General features: G+C 41.8%; 1 protein-coding gene across 5 annotated transcripts in view; it reads left to right on the plus strand.

The window, feature by feature from the left end:
* Positions 1-14,881, plus strand: part of FER1L6 (fer-1 like family member 6) — a 159,025-nt gene that overhangs the window by 76,568 nt on the left and 67,576 nt on the right. For 4 of the 5 annotated variants that reach the window (XM_070481554.1, XM_070481556.1, XM_014867864.3 and 1 more), the window contains exons 14-18: positions 1,333-1,453; positions 3,696-3,796; positions 7,088-7,178; positions 10,303-10,422; positions 11,900-12,052. In XM_070481554.1, coding sequence (XP_070337655.1) covers positions 1,333-1,453; positions 3,696-3,796; positions 7,088-7,178; positions 10,303-10,422; positions 11,900-12,052 — 586 coding nt within the window. The remainder of the gene's footprint in view (positions 1-1,332; positions 1,454-3,695; positions 3,797-7,087; positions 7,179-10,302; positions 10,423-11,899; positions 12,053-14,881) is intronic. The other variant, XM_070481557.1, reaches the window with a different exon arrangement.

A 14,881-nucleotide genomic window follows, 5' to 3' on the forward strand; every position in this document is an offset into this window, starting at 1 on the left:
TTGGAGAGCTAAAAAGAACAACCACACATTCTTTCAGGCTAAAATTCTCTTTAGCTTTTTTTTTTTTTTTGGTGAGGAAGACTGTCGCTGAGCTAACATCTGTGCCAGTCTTCCTCTATTTTATGTGGGATGCCACCACAGCATGGCTTGACAAGCAGTGTTAGGTCTGTGCATGGGATCTGAACCTGTGAACCCCCAGCTGCCAAAGCAGAGCGTGCAGACTTAACCACTATGTCACCAAGCCAGGCCTCTCTAGTTTTTTGGAATGGAAACAAAGCTTATCTCTCTCTCTCTCCCTCCCTTTCTCCCTCCCACTTTTGGCCTCTTGGCCTCTGTAGGTGTGTGACTCCAAACACTGTCCACATTTATCAAGGCCACCTCTCCCATCATGCCTATTCCAAGAACTTTGCTTTGGCCTTCCTTCTACATTCTTCACACAGTTCCAGGTGTTTGTGGGGAAATTACAGAGGGTTTGGGGAAAACCTAGTCAAGAATACAGCTGTCATTAGGCAAAGAACTTCCCCTTTTTATTACCCCTCTCCCAGCTTACCTGTCTTTGCATCCACCCCTTTCCTCCTTGGGAACCGAAATTGACAAATTAGTTCCTTCTTTTCTGTCTTCTTCCCCTCCTGTTACCCATCTTTTTCTCATCAGCATTTAATCATATCCACCTATCACACTCAAACATTCCCTTTGGCTCCACATCTCTTCTAGCTACTTTGCCATCCCTCTTGTCCTTTCTTAGCCAAACGAGTCACCTACATTATTTGCACCAATGCCTGGCAACAAATATTGGATAGATGGAAGGATGGATGGATGGCAAGCCATGGAATCAATGCTTAAGTTTAGTTTGAGGCACATGGCTTCATCCTCATTAATTATATTATTACCCTCTTGCATTTTTCTAGCAACTTGAGTTGGCGAAATGCATTCACATCTGTAATCTCAGTTGATCCTTACCCAGTGCCGAGCATATAGACAGTAAGGGAAAAATGTTAGTTTTTCTCCCTTTTTTCCTCTCTCAGTTTAAAACTTTCCTCCTTGAAGAAGGCTTCCCTGATAAATCCTGCCCTCTGGTGATCATTTCTAAGCTTTGCCCTCCGTCTGATAATGGTGGCTGTTAGTAACGTCTCCATTGTAGCCACATAAATGCTCGTCATTTATTGTTCATGAGTCCCCAGTTATAGGCTACGGATGGAATTAATAGTTTGATCATTTTGTCACCACCCCTCTCCCACCCCACCCAGAACATACGAAACATGAACATGTGGCTGGAATTGCCTGAAAAACACCGATTGCCAACTAACTTCCAGACCTAACATGTTTTCACAGGAATTACAACTATTTGCCATTTGACGGCAAGAAGCCCTGTGTCTCCTTCATCAGTTCTTGGGGAGACCAGACGTTTCGGCTGCACTGGTCCAACATGCTGGAGAAAATGGCAGACCTGCTGGTAGGTGACTCTGACAAGTGATGGATTTGCATATCAGGGAGCTGGGGGCAAAAGAGATTTTTTTACCAGCCTAGTAGAGGGCCTTAGTCTAAGTTTAAATACAAACGAATGGAGGCTGCTGCCTTTGGAGGACACGTGGCTCCTACCACATGGATCTGTAGGGGATGAGAATACATTTTGCAAAATCCCTAGACTTTAAACCAAACTATCCAAATTCAAGTCCTTGCTCTATTTCTTACTGTCATAGGACCTAGAGAGAGGCCATTTTCCTACTCTCCAAAGGGCAGGGGATTGACAACTTTCTCACGAAATTGATAGATCCTGGCTTCAACTAATATGAAATCCTAAGTCCTTAACATGGTGGATGGCTGCCTACAGATCAGGCCCTGCCACCTCTCCAGTCGAGGCTCTTGTATGCTCTTCCTCCTGACTTTATTCTAAGCACACTGGTCTCCTCACAGTTTCTCAAAGAAACCAAGTTCCTTTATGCCTCATAATCACCTCCATGCTGTTCCCTCTGCCTGGGCTGCTTTTCCCCTCCATGCTTCTCCTGTGTAACCCCGTCAGCCTCCATGGCTCGGTTCCAAGCACATCCTCGGAAAAGCTTTCTGCTTATCCTCTCCCATTATACCCTGTTCTGTTCCTTCAGAGTTCTCACCAAAATTTATCATTTATTTGCAGGTTTCTTTTTCATTTCCCACTGTTCTATGGCATCTAGCATAATACCTGGCTCCTGAGAGGGGCTAAAGAATTATTCGAGGAACTGAATGTGTGAAAGTATTTAAAACGGTGCCAATAGGCACAGATGCTAGGTTGTTCCACCCAACGCCCAGGGAAGAAAGAGCACCCGGAACTCTGCTTCTTTAGTATGTTGCAGCTTCCCTTTGTGACTCCTCCTGTGCTCACATTTCTCTCACCCCTACACATCTCCTGGGTGTATCGTTTACTCTCTGTCCCCCGATGCCTCACCAGCTGACCCTTGTCTTCTCTCTTTCATTCTGTGAAAACCTGCGGTGAGGAAAGAACAGCCCTCTCTCTCCTTTGCTTTGTATTCTCTCTCTAATTGTGTCAGACAAAGTATTGCCTCTGGCCCTGGGGCTTCCAGGCCTTATGGAAGGACAGTCTGAAAGTGGTCATGGAAGCTTAGTCTGGTGTCACGCCATGTGGCGGCCACACACTCTCCTTATAAGGCAGGTCTTGCTGCTCCTTCAGACAAAATATCTATTTTTGTTCAGACAAAATAGCTATTTTATTTCTAAAAGGCTGGATAAAACAAATCAGAGTTTTTTTCCCCTGGAGGTCATAGTAGCCTTTGGCACTTGTTTCTAATTCCTTTCTCAGAGCCAGGATCCCTGCCATGCCGGCATATTGTGGCTAATGGGATGAGTGTTTACTAAGCACCAAGCACTGTTTGAAGAAGTTCTCGCTTCCCTCTGGTGCTTGAGGTGGGCACTATTCTCATCTGATTTACCGATGAGGAAGCTGGGCACCAGGGGTTCGGCACTTGTAAGTGTTAGAGCCTGGATTTGTGTGTAGGTGGTCTGACCCCAAGCCTAGGTCTTTAACCATGCCACCATATTTCCTGTTCTTATAATGAAGGGGGAAAGAGGGAAACGTGTCAGCAGGCATGTGGTAGAGAATGTAGTTTTTGTAAATTCTAGCAAAGCAGTGGCAACGTGTACATTGCCCCTTGGGTGCCATTTTCTTGGAATACTAGAATTTAGGCCCCAAAGGAAAAGCATATAACTGTTGCCATATGTAACCTGTTTCCACCCCACTCCCTGGGCCAAAAACCCCTATAAGCAGAAGAATTGACATCCCTTTAATTTTGGGCATTATTCAATACAATTACATTCCTATATAACAAACTGACTTGAACACTGCTTTAGAAGTTTACGATAATTATATCTAATTTACTTTGTTAGATATTTCCCATGACATCAGGTCTCCCTACACAGTAGACTCTAAATAAATGGTACCCAGTTAGGAAATGGATCTTGCAACAGAAACAATGAGTTTGAGCAGCAGAGGAGAAGACTTGAATCCGGACCAACTCCAGTTAAGAAAAGGAAGTTTCTAAAGTAGTGTTTCCCCGCTCAGGCACGAGAAAGCAAGGGAGATCTTTCTTCATTTCCAAAACGAAAAATTAGCTAAATGTCATTTCTGGGGTGTTACAATCAGTACCTCCACTACGATGTCTAGTTCCCACCTCTCATCCCTCCACCTCTGTGGTTTGTTTCAGGAAGAAAATACAGAAGAAGTGAAAGAACTGGGCAAGATTTCAGAGAAAGCACCGGAGGAGAAAATGAAGACGGTGTTCAGTGACTTCATCAGTCAAAGCAGGTACTAGGAGAGACAGCCGGCACATGGGGAGCTGACTTATATGGAATCAGCTTTTAATTACTTTCACAAATGGTCCATTTTACATGCGTTCAGATGGGCATTTTATAGTATTATATCCATCTTTGTTTTGTTCGGTAATTTAGCTGGCACTTGTCAGGCTGACTACTGCTTCCTGATACTTAAACAACTAAAACATAAAGCAAAGGAGAAAGAAGAGAAGAGAAGAAAGACTTACTGCAGAAACTCTTTATGAAACAAGAAAAATGCTAGGAGGGTTAGTGCCCAGCCTTGTTCTTTGCATTAGGTAGATACTAAAAAACTAGTTGACAATTAGATGGACGTGTTATACCAAATACTATTTAATAGAATTTTTTGTATAACACATTAATAAGAACCAAGTAATGACTCTTATTCCAGGAGGTACACAACACAAGAAAAGATTTTTAAAAATAGGGTGTATTAGTTATCTATTACTGAGTAACAAATAACCTCCAAATTTAGTGGCTTAATACAATGTTTATTGTCTCATGGTTTCTGTGAGTCATGAGCCAAGTGTGGCGTCGCTGGGTCCTTTGCTCAGAGCCTCTCACAGACTGCAATCAAGGCATGGAGAGAGGTGGCAGTTATCTCAGGGCTCAACTGGGAAGTGTTCCCTTCCAAGATCACTCAAGTGGTTATTTGTAGAATTCAGTTTTCATGGACTATTGAATTGACAACTTCACTTCCCTGCTAGCTGTTGGTCAGAGGTCAACCTCAATTTCTTGTCATGTGGACCTCTCAAAGCTGCTTGTCACAACATGGCAGCTGACTTCATCAGAGTGAGCAAGAAGGAAGAACCAGAGAGAACATGCCAGCAAGATGGAAGTCGCAGTCTATTATGACCCAATCTTAGAAATGACATCCCGTCATTCTTGATGTATTCTATTAGAAGCAAGTCACTAGGTCCAGTGCACATTTAAAGGGATGGAATTACACAATGACAAGTATAGCAGGAGGTGAGGCTCATTGGGCACCATCACAGAGACTTCCTACTATGTAAGGAAAGATCTTTGGACCTGCTCTTGAAATTAATTAGGTCAAGACTCAAGCAAAAATGAGAATTTGTCATAATGGAATTAAACGAAAAGAGATGTAGATTCATTTCATGGAAGGCAAAAACTAGTAGACAGGGACTAGCTAAATTCTGGTGTTCAGCTTTATAAATTCTGTCTCTCCTAATCTCTCAACTACCCAAGCATTTTTACTTTAAAAAAAAAAGGAAAGCAAAGAAATAAATGTGTAGTTTTTCTTTCTATCTTTATTTCTTATTTGTTTTTCACTATAGAAGCAATATATATCAGAGCCATTCCTCCTGTGAGCTAAGTGCCACCTGAGATTCCCTTTAAACATCTTTAAAAAGCTTCATGATTCTGTATTTTTAGAAACGGTGGGCAAATTAATAGCTCAATAACTTTTCTATATTAGGGGGTTACTTGGGGTGATATTCATTCTCCTTTCTCTTCAAGTTTACGACCAACTGAAAAAATATTCCTGAGGGTCAAACAGAAATCAAAATGTTAGTTTTCTATTTGGTGAACCTGGATTAGAGAAAGCAGCTTGGACCTGAGGTCAAGGTGGGCTTCCTGGTCCACCCACCCATTTGTGGTTGAGCAGCTGGACTTCAGGGCTTCCCCCGAGAAGGGACAGAGCATTTGCCATGTCGAGTTGAGGAGGCTACCCACAGCCAGTAGTGGGGCTGGGTCTGAAAGAAGAAGAAGGAACAGAAACATGTTCTGGGGTCATTTACCTTGGTTTTGATGAAGGAATCAATGACTTCTTGTCCTGTGAGGAAGGGAGAGAGATCAGAAGTCAGAAATGTCCACCATCTGGGCTGCTCTATCCTGGGAGTAGAATGGAATTCCTTGTGCCTTTGGGGATGGTAGATGTGTGACAATAAGATGCCTCCTCAAAATACAATATTTTTTATTCTTTTAAAAATTAAGAGAAAATGTAACTTGACTAGGATGCCCAAAGAGAATTTCTGATGAGGTGTCCAAATGCCACAAACAGAGCTCTGGTGTAGGACCCTTCATTGGGGGTGTGGCATCTTAGACTTCCCCTTTTATCACTTTTGTAGTTAATTTTTTATCACAGTATTACATGCTTATCTTGCCAAAAAAATACAGAAATGTATAAAATAACAGTGTTTTCAAGTTTCTCCCCAATCCCACCATTCAGACAGAAGAGTTTGATTTGTCTTCCTGGATTTTCTCCTTTGCATTTTCAAACACACACATTCATAAAAATACTGTATTTCTTCACAAATGATACCACACATTTTGTTCAGTAGGTTTCTTTTTCACTCAACAATATGTCACTGGCATCTTTCTACAGCAGTACGTAATAATCGTCTTCAATATTCAATTGCATGGTGTGTCATATATTTATCTGGTTCCTGATATTTAAGTTGTTCCCATTTATTTTGCTACTATAAACAATGCTACAAGAAATGTTGCTGTGTAAACATATTCTTCCAAAATTTTTCAGTTATAGTTAAAGGATAGAATTCTGGTATAATTTTTAGAAAAAATTATACAGACATTTACATTTTTATAGGTGCTGTCAAATACCCTCTTAAACATTATAAAAATTTATACTTTCCTACAATAATGGAGGAGAGTGACTATTTCTCCACATCTTCACCAACCTTGAATATTATTCATTTTTTCATAGGTGAAAATGGTGTAGATTTTAATTTGCATCTAAGTTGTCGCTAATGAGGACAATATCTTATTTCCTCAAGTTTTAAAACCATTCATATTTCTTCTTCAATTGCATTCATAACCTTTACCGTTTTCCTGTTTTTAACTTCATCCCCCAAAATGTTGCTACTCAGTCCTATGCACAGTTTTAAAAATGTGAAGGCGTATCTCAGTACTGAGTTTAAAATACTTGCTCTACATACAACTTTTCAGGAAGCTTTTGGTGAGTGTTAAATTTCTAAGATGAAGGACAACTGCGTTATTTTGTGTTTGTTGTTATGAACTCGAATAGCAATCACAATAGATATGTACTGAAAGAAACTGGGAAAACAAGCATCTATTTCCCAAGACTAATGTGGGGTCTAGGCATCATTTCCAATTCTCATTTTGTCTCTTAGAAAAGTTAGTGCATCATTGCTTAATCCTAAATGAAAAATCTTGGCTCATTAACTTTCGCATTGCGTGGCGGAAAGTATACTTGCAAATCTCTGGAATTATATAAATGGATTTTCACTAAGTAGGTTTCAAACTTGTTATTCTTCTCTTATAGTGCCTTTATCTCTGAAGCAGAAAAGCAGCCCAAGATGTTGAACCAAACCACTTTAGATAAGAAACGACTCACGCTCTGTTGGCAGGAGCTGGTATGTGAAAAGCTATTTATACTTTGAACAGAATTAAAGCATGTGCTTTAAAAATAAACCTTGTGGATGAGGCATAGGTCACAGACCACATGAGGATAAGGTTCTAAAGGTTATACATTTGCGCGATGCAGAGGCATGAGAAGAACATATGAGAGTGAGTTGGAAAGGAACTAGCCTTTATCGGATGTTTACAAGAATGAGCTGGAAACTCACCCGTTCTACATCCTATTCTGATACATTTCCCACTTGTTTATTTTCTTGACATCTGTATTTTGTCAAAGACTTGACATTTCCCCCTTACAAGCTGAGAGATCAAAAGAAATAAGTATTCTTCCTTTCTTTGGGTTCCTCCCATTGAGAATTGTGTTAAAGTCGTAAGCACTTCTTGAGAACAAGGCACGAGCCGATACCTTTCTGTGGCCTGGAGACCCTGCACAGTGCTGGGTGCCTTCTAGATGCTCAGTCCCTGTTGAACGAGTGAAGACTGATAAATGCTGGACCAAGTAGACCCTGGATTATCTCATTCTGAAACGTCACTTCCAGCAATGGCACCAAGGGACATTTTGTATGAGGCCATGATAATTCTGCAAAGAAATACTCCTCTGTGTTTGGTTGGCCAGGGACATTTTAAAGATGTGAGTGGGACCCAGAGAGATTAAATAATTTTTTAAAGGTCACGGCTAGTTAATCATAGTCTAGAGACTAAAACTCAAGTCTCCAACCTCCTAGTTCATCCTTCTTTCCAGAACAATAAATGAAAGTTTGTGTATTCCTCTTCTATACTCCAAGGGAGGCCAGATTCCCACCATATATAGGATCTTCCTCCCACCCCAATTCTTCATCAGCACCTCTCACTGCCCTTCCCTGTCTCTGCGGTGTCCCTCCACGATATACTGCCCACAGAGTTCTACTGTCCTCTCCATGTCCGACAGTCCTGGGCCTAAACAAGCCCACAATTTCAAAATCTTTGTAATGTCCCAGCTCTACCTCCTTATCTCCAGACCTGTATGTCCAGCCTCCTCATGGACATGTAAGCTGCTTGTGTCAGGGCACCTCAAACTCAATATTGCTCACTCAACCCAGCATCTTCCCACCTAAACTTGTTCCGCATCCCATTTTGGCACCACCAGCTACACTTGTTGCTTCAACCAGAAGCCTACGAATTGACTTTAAATCCTTATCCCTCACCCCGAATAGTCAGTTCCACCCCAGGCCCTGTTGACTCTGCTCCTTAAAGACTCTGGAACTTACTCCACTTCTTCATCCCCAGAACCACTGCCTAAACGAGTGCTTTGGCATCTCCGGCTAGACTATTGCGGTAGTCTCCCTCCAATCCATCTTCTATACTACGACCAGACGGTCTTTCTAAAACACAAACCTGATTAGATCACCATTGCTTCAGAATTCGCTGGAGTCTCTCAGTCATTCATAGGACAAAATCTAAATTCCTTTTGCATGATATACAGGGACGCTCATCATCTCACTCCAAACTAGCATCCCAGCCTCACCTCCCCTTAATCCCTTCTTAGATATTTTATGCTCCAACAATTTTGAATTCTCACTGATTATGTGCCTTCACATGTAATTGTTCCGTCTGTCTGGACTGTCCTTTTTCTTCTTGTCACCTGATGAATTGTATTCATTTTTTAAGCCTCAGCTCAAATGTCATATCATCCATAACACCTAGCTTCGCCCCTCTCTGCTCCCATGATGTTCCACACATTTTAGTTATTTGCATGTATTGCTTTCACCCCACCAAACTGTTCAAGTCTCAGAGGAAGGAAGCATGGGTTTTCCCCCGCCCCAGACCTTGGTTCCTAGAATAGTACCTGGTACAGAGCAGGCATTCAGTTCTTCCAATCAACAGGTACAGAAGGCTTCCAATGTGCCAGGCCCTGTGCTTGGTGCCGGGAAAACAAAGCTGTGAGTACTTGGTGTTTGTCATCAAGAGATTTATTGATTGACTGGTTTATTCATTCCACAAACATTTATTTAACACCTGCTATGTGCCAGGAACTCTGTGAGACACCGAGAATAAAAGGTAAGAACAACAGAGGAGGTTCCTGGCTCATGAAGTTCACGTTTTAGTGGAGAAAACAGAAGAGAGACAGGTAAACAAGAAGTAAATAAAAGTGATTACAGATGATGATTAGGAAGGAAATTTTAAAAGGTCATGGCAATCAGGAAAATGTGGGGGGATGCAAGGCAGTGGTGACATTTAGTTGAGGAAGCCAGCCACGCAGAGTCCAGGAAGAACATTTGAGCAAGAGGAAAGGGAAGCACACCAGTCTTGAGGATGGACCGAGCTTGGTACCTTTTAGGCCCTCCTGAGGAGCCGTGTGCCTGGGGCACAGTGAGGGAAGCACCATGAGATGAGGCAGAGCAGGCAGGGCCAACTCACACAGGGCCTTAGAAAGCGCTGCAAAAGGTTTGGGTTTTTTTCCTAAGCGCATAAATGTGAGCTGAATGAGTGAATCAAAATAAACACTTTTGGATCTTCCAAACACGCACACTGAGCCCCCTGGTGGTGTTTCCCACATGATGCCGACTTGGTCTGGAAGCACCCACCATGCCCCTGGGAAGAGGTGGCGAGAGCAGTGATCGAGGACATGGACTCTGGACTCAGCTGGCGGTCACCTCCAGCTCTGCCTCTCGGTAGTTTATTACTCTGTTTCCTCAACTGTACAACAGGAATAATAACACCTACCCCGTAAGGTTGCTATGAGGAGTTACGAGGATTAATACAGCAGTTAGAACATCGCCTGGACAGAGGAAGAGCTCGTTCCTTTTCAGCTGTTATTATTGTGATTGTTGCTGTTGTTGTTAAGTATTAGAAAGCCTAGATTTAGGTCCTGCCTAACAGAGCTATGGGAGCTTGACAAACCTCTGACTTTTCTGAGCCTCAGCTTCTCATCTGTCAAACAACCATGAGAAGATATTCACCGCCTCCGTATTCCTACGAAATTTCTCTTCAACAGGCAGTGTCCGCTGGCAGACCCTGAAGCAGCCCTCATGAGTGGCTCCTTGTGGAACTTAAAAGTACCTGCATGATTCTCCAGCAACAGGACAGTGCTCGTTGTCCAGATTTCTAGAAAGATCTATGCTGACTCTTGTCTTATTTTAGGACGTGATGGTCAAGGAGGCCAAGGAGATCATCCAGCAGCAGAAGAAAAAGTTATCTCTTGATGAAATTATCCAGGAAGCCCAAAAATTTGTGGAAAAAATCCGCTTTCTTGTTGATGAGGTAATCAAGTCTCAAGGCAAAACTCAATTTGGAAGATTAGACTGAATGTCTTCCCAGTGAGGTGTGAATGTTTGATAAGGATGAAAGAGGAGCAGTGTTTTCTCCCAAACTCTACTGAGCTGAGCAGACACTATTAGTTTAGGGGTGATAAAGGAGATTTTAAAATTAAGATGCAAATGTACAGATTTGGTTTGCAAAGCCTGAGTATTCAGCAGAAATAAAAAGCATGTTCCCTAATGGATTCAAGAAAAATCAAAATAAGCACGGGAAGATTGGTAAGTTTGCAACTTAAGAAGATTTAAACTCACGTCCAGTAAAAGTCAAAACAGCTTCTCATTTTAAATTTGCTTGTAAACAGCCTCTCTGGTGACTTCTAGAATGATCTAAAACGGCCCTCCTATTTGTTTCTGTCAGAAACCGAGTTTCATGTGGGAAGTTTTCAGAGAGGTACAGATTTACCGCTTCTGTTCTCAAAAGTTGTATTTCTTGTTGCAAATCCATCATTCCCTGAAGGCCTAATAAAGAATGAGACAAGCAGTCACTTTAGTAGACGCAAGAGTTTCAATAAGCACCCAGAAGGTTCAGACCAGGAACTGGGGCCTCAGGTCTGTGACTGACCAGCTCTGTGGTCCGGAAAACCTCCACATGATATCTCTGTTTCCATATCAAGGTAGAAGGGATGCCCTCTTTGGGTACCAATTTCACCAGAGGGTTATGGGGTTGGAAAGACAGAAATCTGCTTCCAGCCTGGGAATGTCAAAGCCTAGTTTATAACAATATACCTCCCTTTTGTTTTGGTGGCTGTGTTGGCTCAGAAATGTGCATTTCAAACACTCACAACATAATGGGCTTCCTGGCAGGAGATTCTGCAATTCCTGTCTTGATTAGCTCAACTTTAAAGTCTAATTTTCTGAGCAATTTAGTCGTTTCTCCTGAATAACACCTAAAATGGAGCTAAAATACTTGGCAATCATATTTTAGGTATAAAGTCCCTTGCAGAATTGTTTTTCCTTCCTTAAGAGCAAATGGAAAGATATTCATGAATTTTTGGTTTTTTATTTCAATATTCTGGAAATGTTACCTAGCTCTTAGGAGGGCCAATGCTCAAGGCTAAATCATTATTACAAGACTGCAAAAAAAAGAGGAAAAGGAAAATCTATGGGAAGGTGTAGAAAAATGTTTGTTCTACAGATGGAGAAAAGTAGGCCATCAAAGATGCCAAATCGTGGATCCAAATTGCATATCCTCAAAGCACAATAAGAGTTTGGCATATGGGGTTTATAGGTACTTGTAATTCATGACCGAAGGCTTTCTCAAAGAAGCTACACTTGCTTGATTGCATAGATGTTTAAGTACCCAGAGGGTTTAAGCCCCAGAATTAGTTTTGCAGAAGGGGGGCTGTTTCAGGATAGGAGAGCACTGGAAGTGCCCTTGTTAAACACCAACCTATCAAATCCATTCCCCTCTGTTCCCACAGCCACAGCACACCATCCCCGATGTCTTCATCTGGATGCTCAGCAACAACAAGAAAGTGGCCTATGCCCGCATCCCGTCCAAAGACCTGCTCTATTCCCCCGCCAGGGAGCAGATGGGCAAACACTGCGGGATGATCAAAACTCATTTCCTCAAAGTAAGTCTGCACTGTTTTTGACTCAAAAATTCTCTTTCCTCCTGAGTTGCTCAGCGTTCCTAGTGTGTGTCCATATCGCAGACTCTTCCTCAAAACTTTCAAAGATCTGAAGACAGCTGGAACACCTTGCCCTTCTTGAATCAAATTGTGATTCATAGACTTTCTCAAGGCTGAATATTTTCCAGTTTTCTAATTACTATGTCACCTGACATGTAAGATTTTCTTTTAACCTAGTAGGAGCACCTCAAGGTTACTTTAATTATTACTTCTTTGATTACTAGGAAGAATGGACATTTTTCCATTAGTTTCCTCTGTACATTTTCTCAAGTGAAATTTGTCCATGGCATCTTTTCACATGAGTTTATCTATATTTTAAAGATAGATTTCAAGAAAATTACAAGAGGAGAGGTTTATATTCCATAAAACTGCTAATTCTATGGAATATAAAAGTCCTGGTGACTTTTAAATTGTGAATATGAGTCTTTTCAACTTGAGTCTTTGCATCCTTCCTGAAGACATGGTCCCCTGATGCCTCATGGGTGGCTACTCAGGCACCATCTCTGGATGGATTCTGCTGTCTCTAACTCAAGATTTGAGCCTTTCTTGGAGACCCTTGGCATTTTACCTCTATGATGAAGAAATTTCTTTCCAAGAAGTAGACTTGTGCAAATATGGAGAAAAAGCAGTCCAAAAGCTTAATTAACACTCACCAATGACTGACAGCTAGAGTGTGTGCTTTGACCGATTTAACTTTTCCCAACCCATAGTAGACTGCTCTGCCAGTTTCGGTTCTGATTTCTTGCTGTAACATAGTTATTTTTCTACTGCCTCAGAAGGAGGAGGTGAAGGTTCGAGACCATGCCATGCGAAGAAGGGGTGAAGACATAGCAATGTTTAACTGAGAAGAGATTTGATGGCATGATAGAGATTTTAAGTGTTTGTAGGGCTACCACATGGATCATGGGTTGAGAGTGTTTGTGTTTGTTTCCAGGGGATAGAACCAGGCCTCATGATAGCCATTACAGGGAAATAGTTCCCTAAATGGAGGTCCATAATGTGCTCCTGTCCCCTTGTTGTAAATGTGGCAGTGGGCAGCTAGACGAGATGGCTTCTGAGTGCCATCCAATTGCTAGAGTCTACTATAGATGTGAAGGTCAAATGTTGCAGGCAGAAGAGGCAACGTGGAGTAATGGTTTAATGCATGGGCTTTGAAATAAAGTGAATCTGGGTTGTAATAGTTTACTAAGACTGCTGTAACGAAGTACCCCTGAGTGGCTTAAACAGCAGAAATTTAGTATTTTATCGTTCTGAAGACCGGAAGTCTGAGATTAAGGTGTTGGCAGGGCCATGCTCCCTCTTGAAGATGCCAAGGAAGCGCCTTTTCTAGCTTCTGATAGTTCCTTGTGGCAGCATAACTCCAGTCTTGACAGGATGTTCTCCCTGTGTGGGAGTCTCTCTTCACATCGTATCCTTTTATGAGAACCCTGCTCCAGTTTAACCTCGTGTTAGCTATCTTTGCAGTGACCCTATTGTCAAATAAGGTCATATTCTAAGGTACTGGGGGTTAGGACTTCAGCATAAGAATTTTTGAGGAATACAATTTAACCTAATATTTATGAGCTGTATGACCTTGGGCAAGTTACTTAATATCTCTATTTCTACGATTCTTCATCCATCAAATGGAGACGGTGTTGAGGATTAATTGGACAAATGCATGTAAAGAACATGCAGTGTACATCATCCAGGGTCATCATTCAACAAATGCTGGCGTTCAAACAAACGGACATCCAACATCTAGAGGATGTTTCTGGAATTGTGTGCTCCCTTCTGTATGTGATTCTCTTTGTTATTTTCTGTCACTTGTGTAAAATGATTTTTAAACCCACCCCTGTAAAACTGTAACTGAAAAAAGAAATTTTCACCCAAGTTACTCGTCACAAATATCAGAGTTTTTCTTTAACTTTCTCCATCTAAAGAATTCTGGGGTTGCAAGAAATACTTAAAAATAGTGAATCATTTCAGAAGGCCTTGTGCTAAAAATACGAGAAAATCAGTGTCAAGTTACTCCCTCCTAAATATTTTGATGTATCCTGGCATTATTTAAAATTAGGACAAAGAGCGGGTGTCAAATACAGCCAAAGGGTGGACATAACTGGGAGTGCAGAACCTTTGCCCCGAGGTCTGGGTTTACTTCTGTATCTGAATTTCCTTTTGCCACTGGGACTGCTTTGTGTGACAGCCTTCTGAATTGTGTTGAATTCAATTGAACCGACACGATGAAAGGTCTTGCTGAGATGATTTAGCAAAACCATTTTCATTTCTGTTGTGATGTGTCACCTTTGATTGCCACTTGCTCCTTCCGCCTCCCTCTCTGCCCCCTGCTCCTCACTGAATTGCTAAGTCTGAATAAGTACGAGCTGTACCAGGGGGACAGAGTGTTCACACACCTGCCATCCACTCTGATTTTGTATCTGGGAATTAGGAAGTGCAATAAGACAAAGCATAGAATGTAAATCTATAAATCTCTAGGCAAGACTCTTCTCGAAGCTTATTCTACGGGACATCTGTCCTTTGAGTGCCTCCATAAACATCCCATGTTCACACGTTTGGGAGGTTGCCGTGGTCTCCCTCTCTTGGAGTTTCTCAGTGCTCGTTTACCAGTAGAAGGCTCTAGAAACAGCTTTAACTTTTACAACCCACATTTGACAGCCATAATCATCTAGCATACCTATTTACAAATTTTAGGAAACTACTGTTTCTGGGGGTCCCATTTGGGGCATATTAATCTAGAAGAAACAAGAGGGCGTCATCTGAAGTCACATGGTTACG

The sequence above is a fragment of the Equus asinus genome, chromosome 12 (assembly GCF_041296235.1).
Source record: "Equus asinus isolate D_3611 breed Donkey chromosome 12, EquAss-T2T_v2, whole genome shotgun sequence".
In the NCBI taxonomy this organism is placed as follows: Eukaryota; Metazoa; Chordata; class Mammalia; order Perissodactyla; family Equidae; genus Equus; species Equus asinus.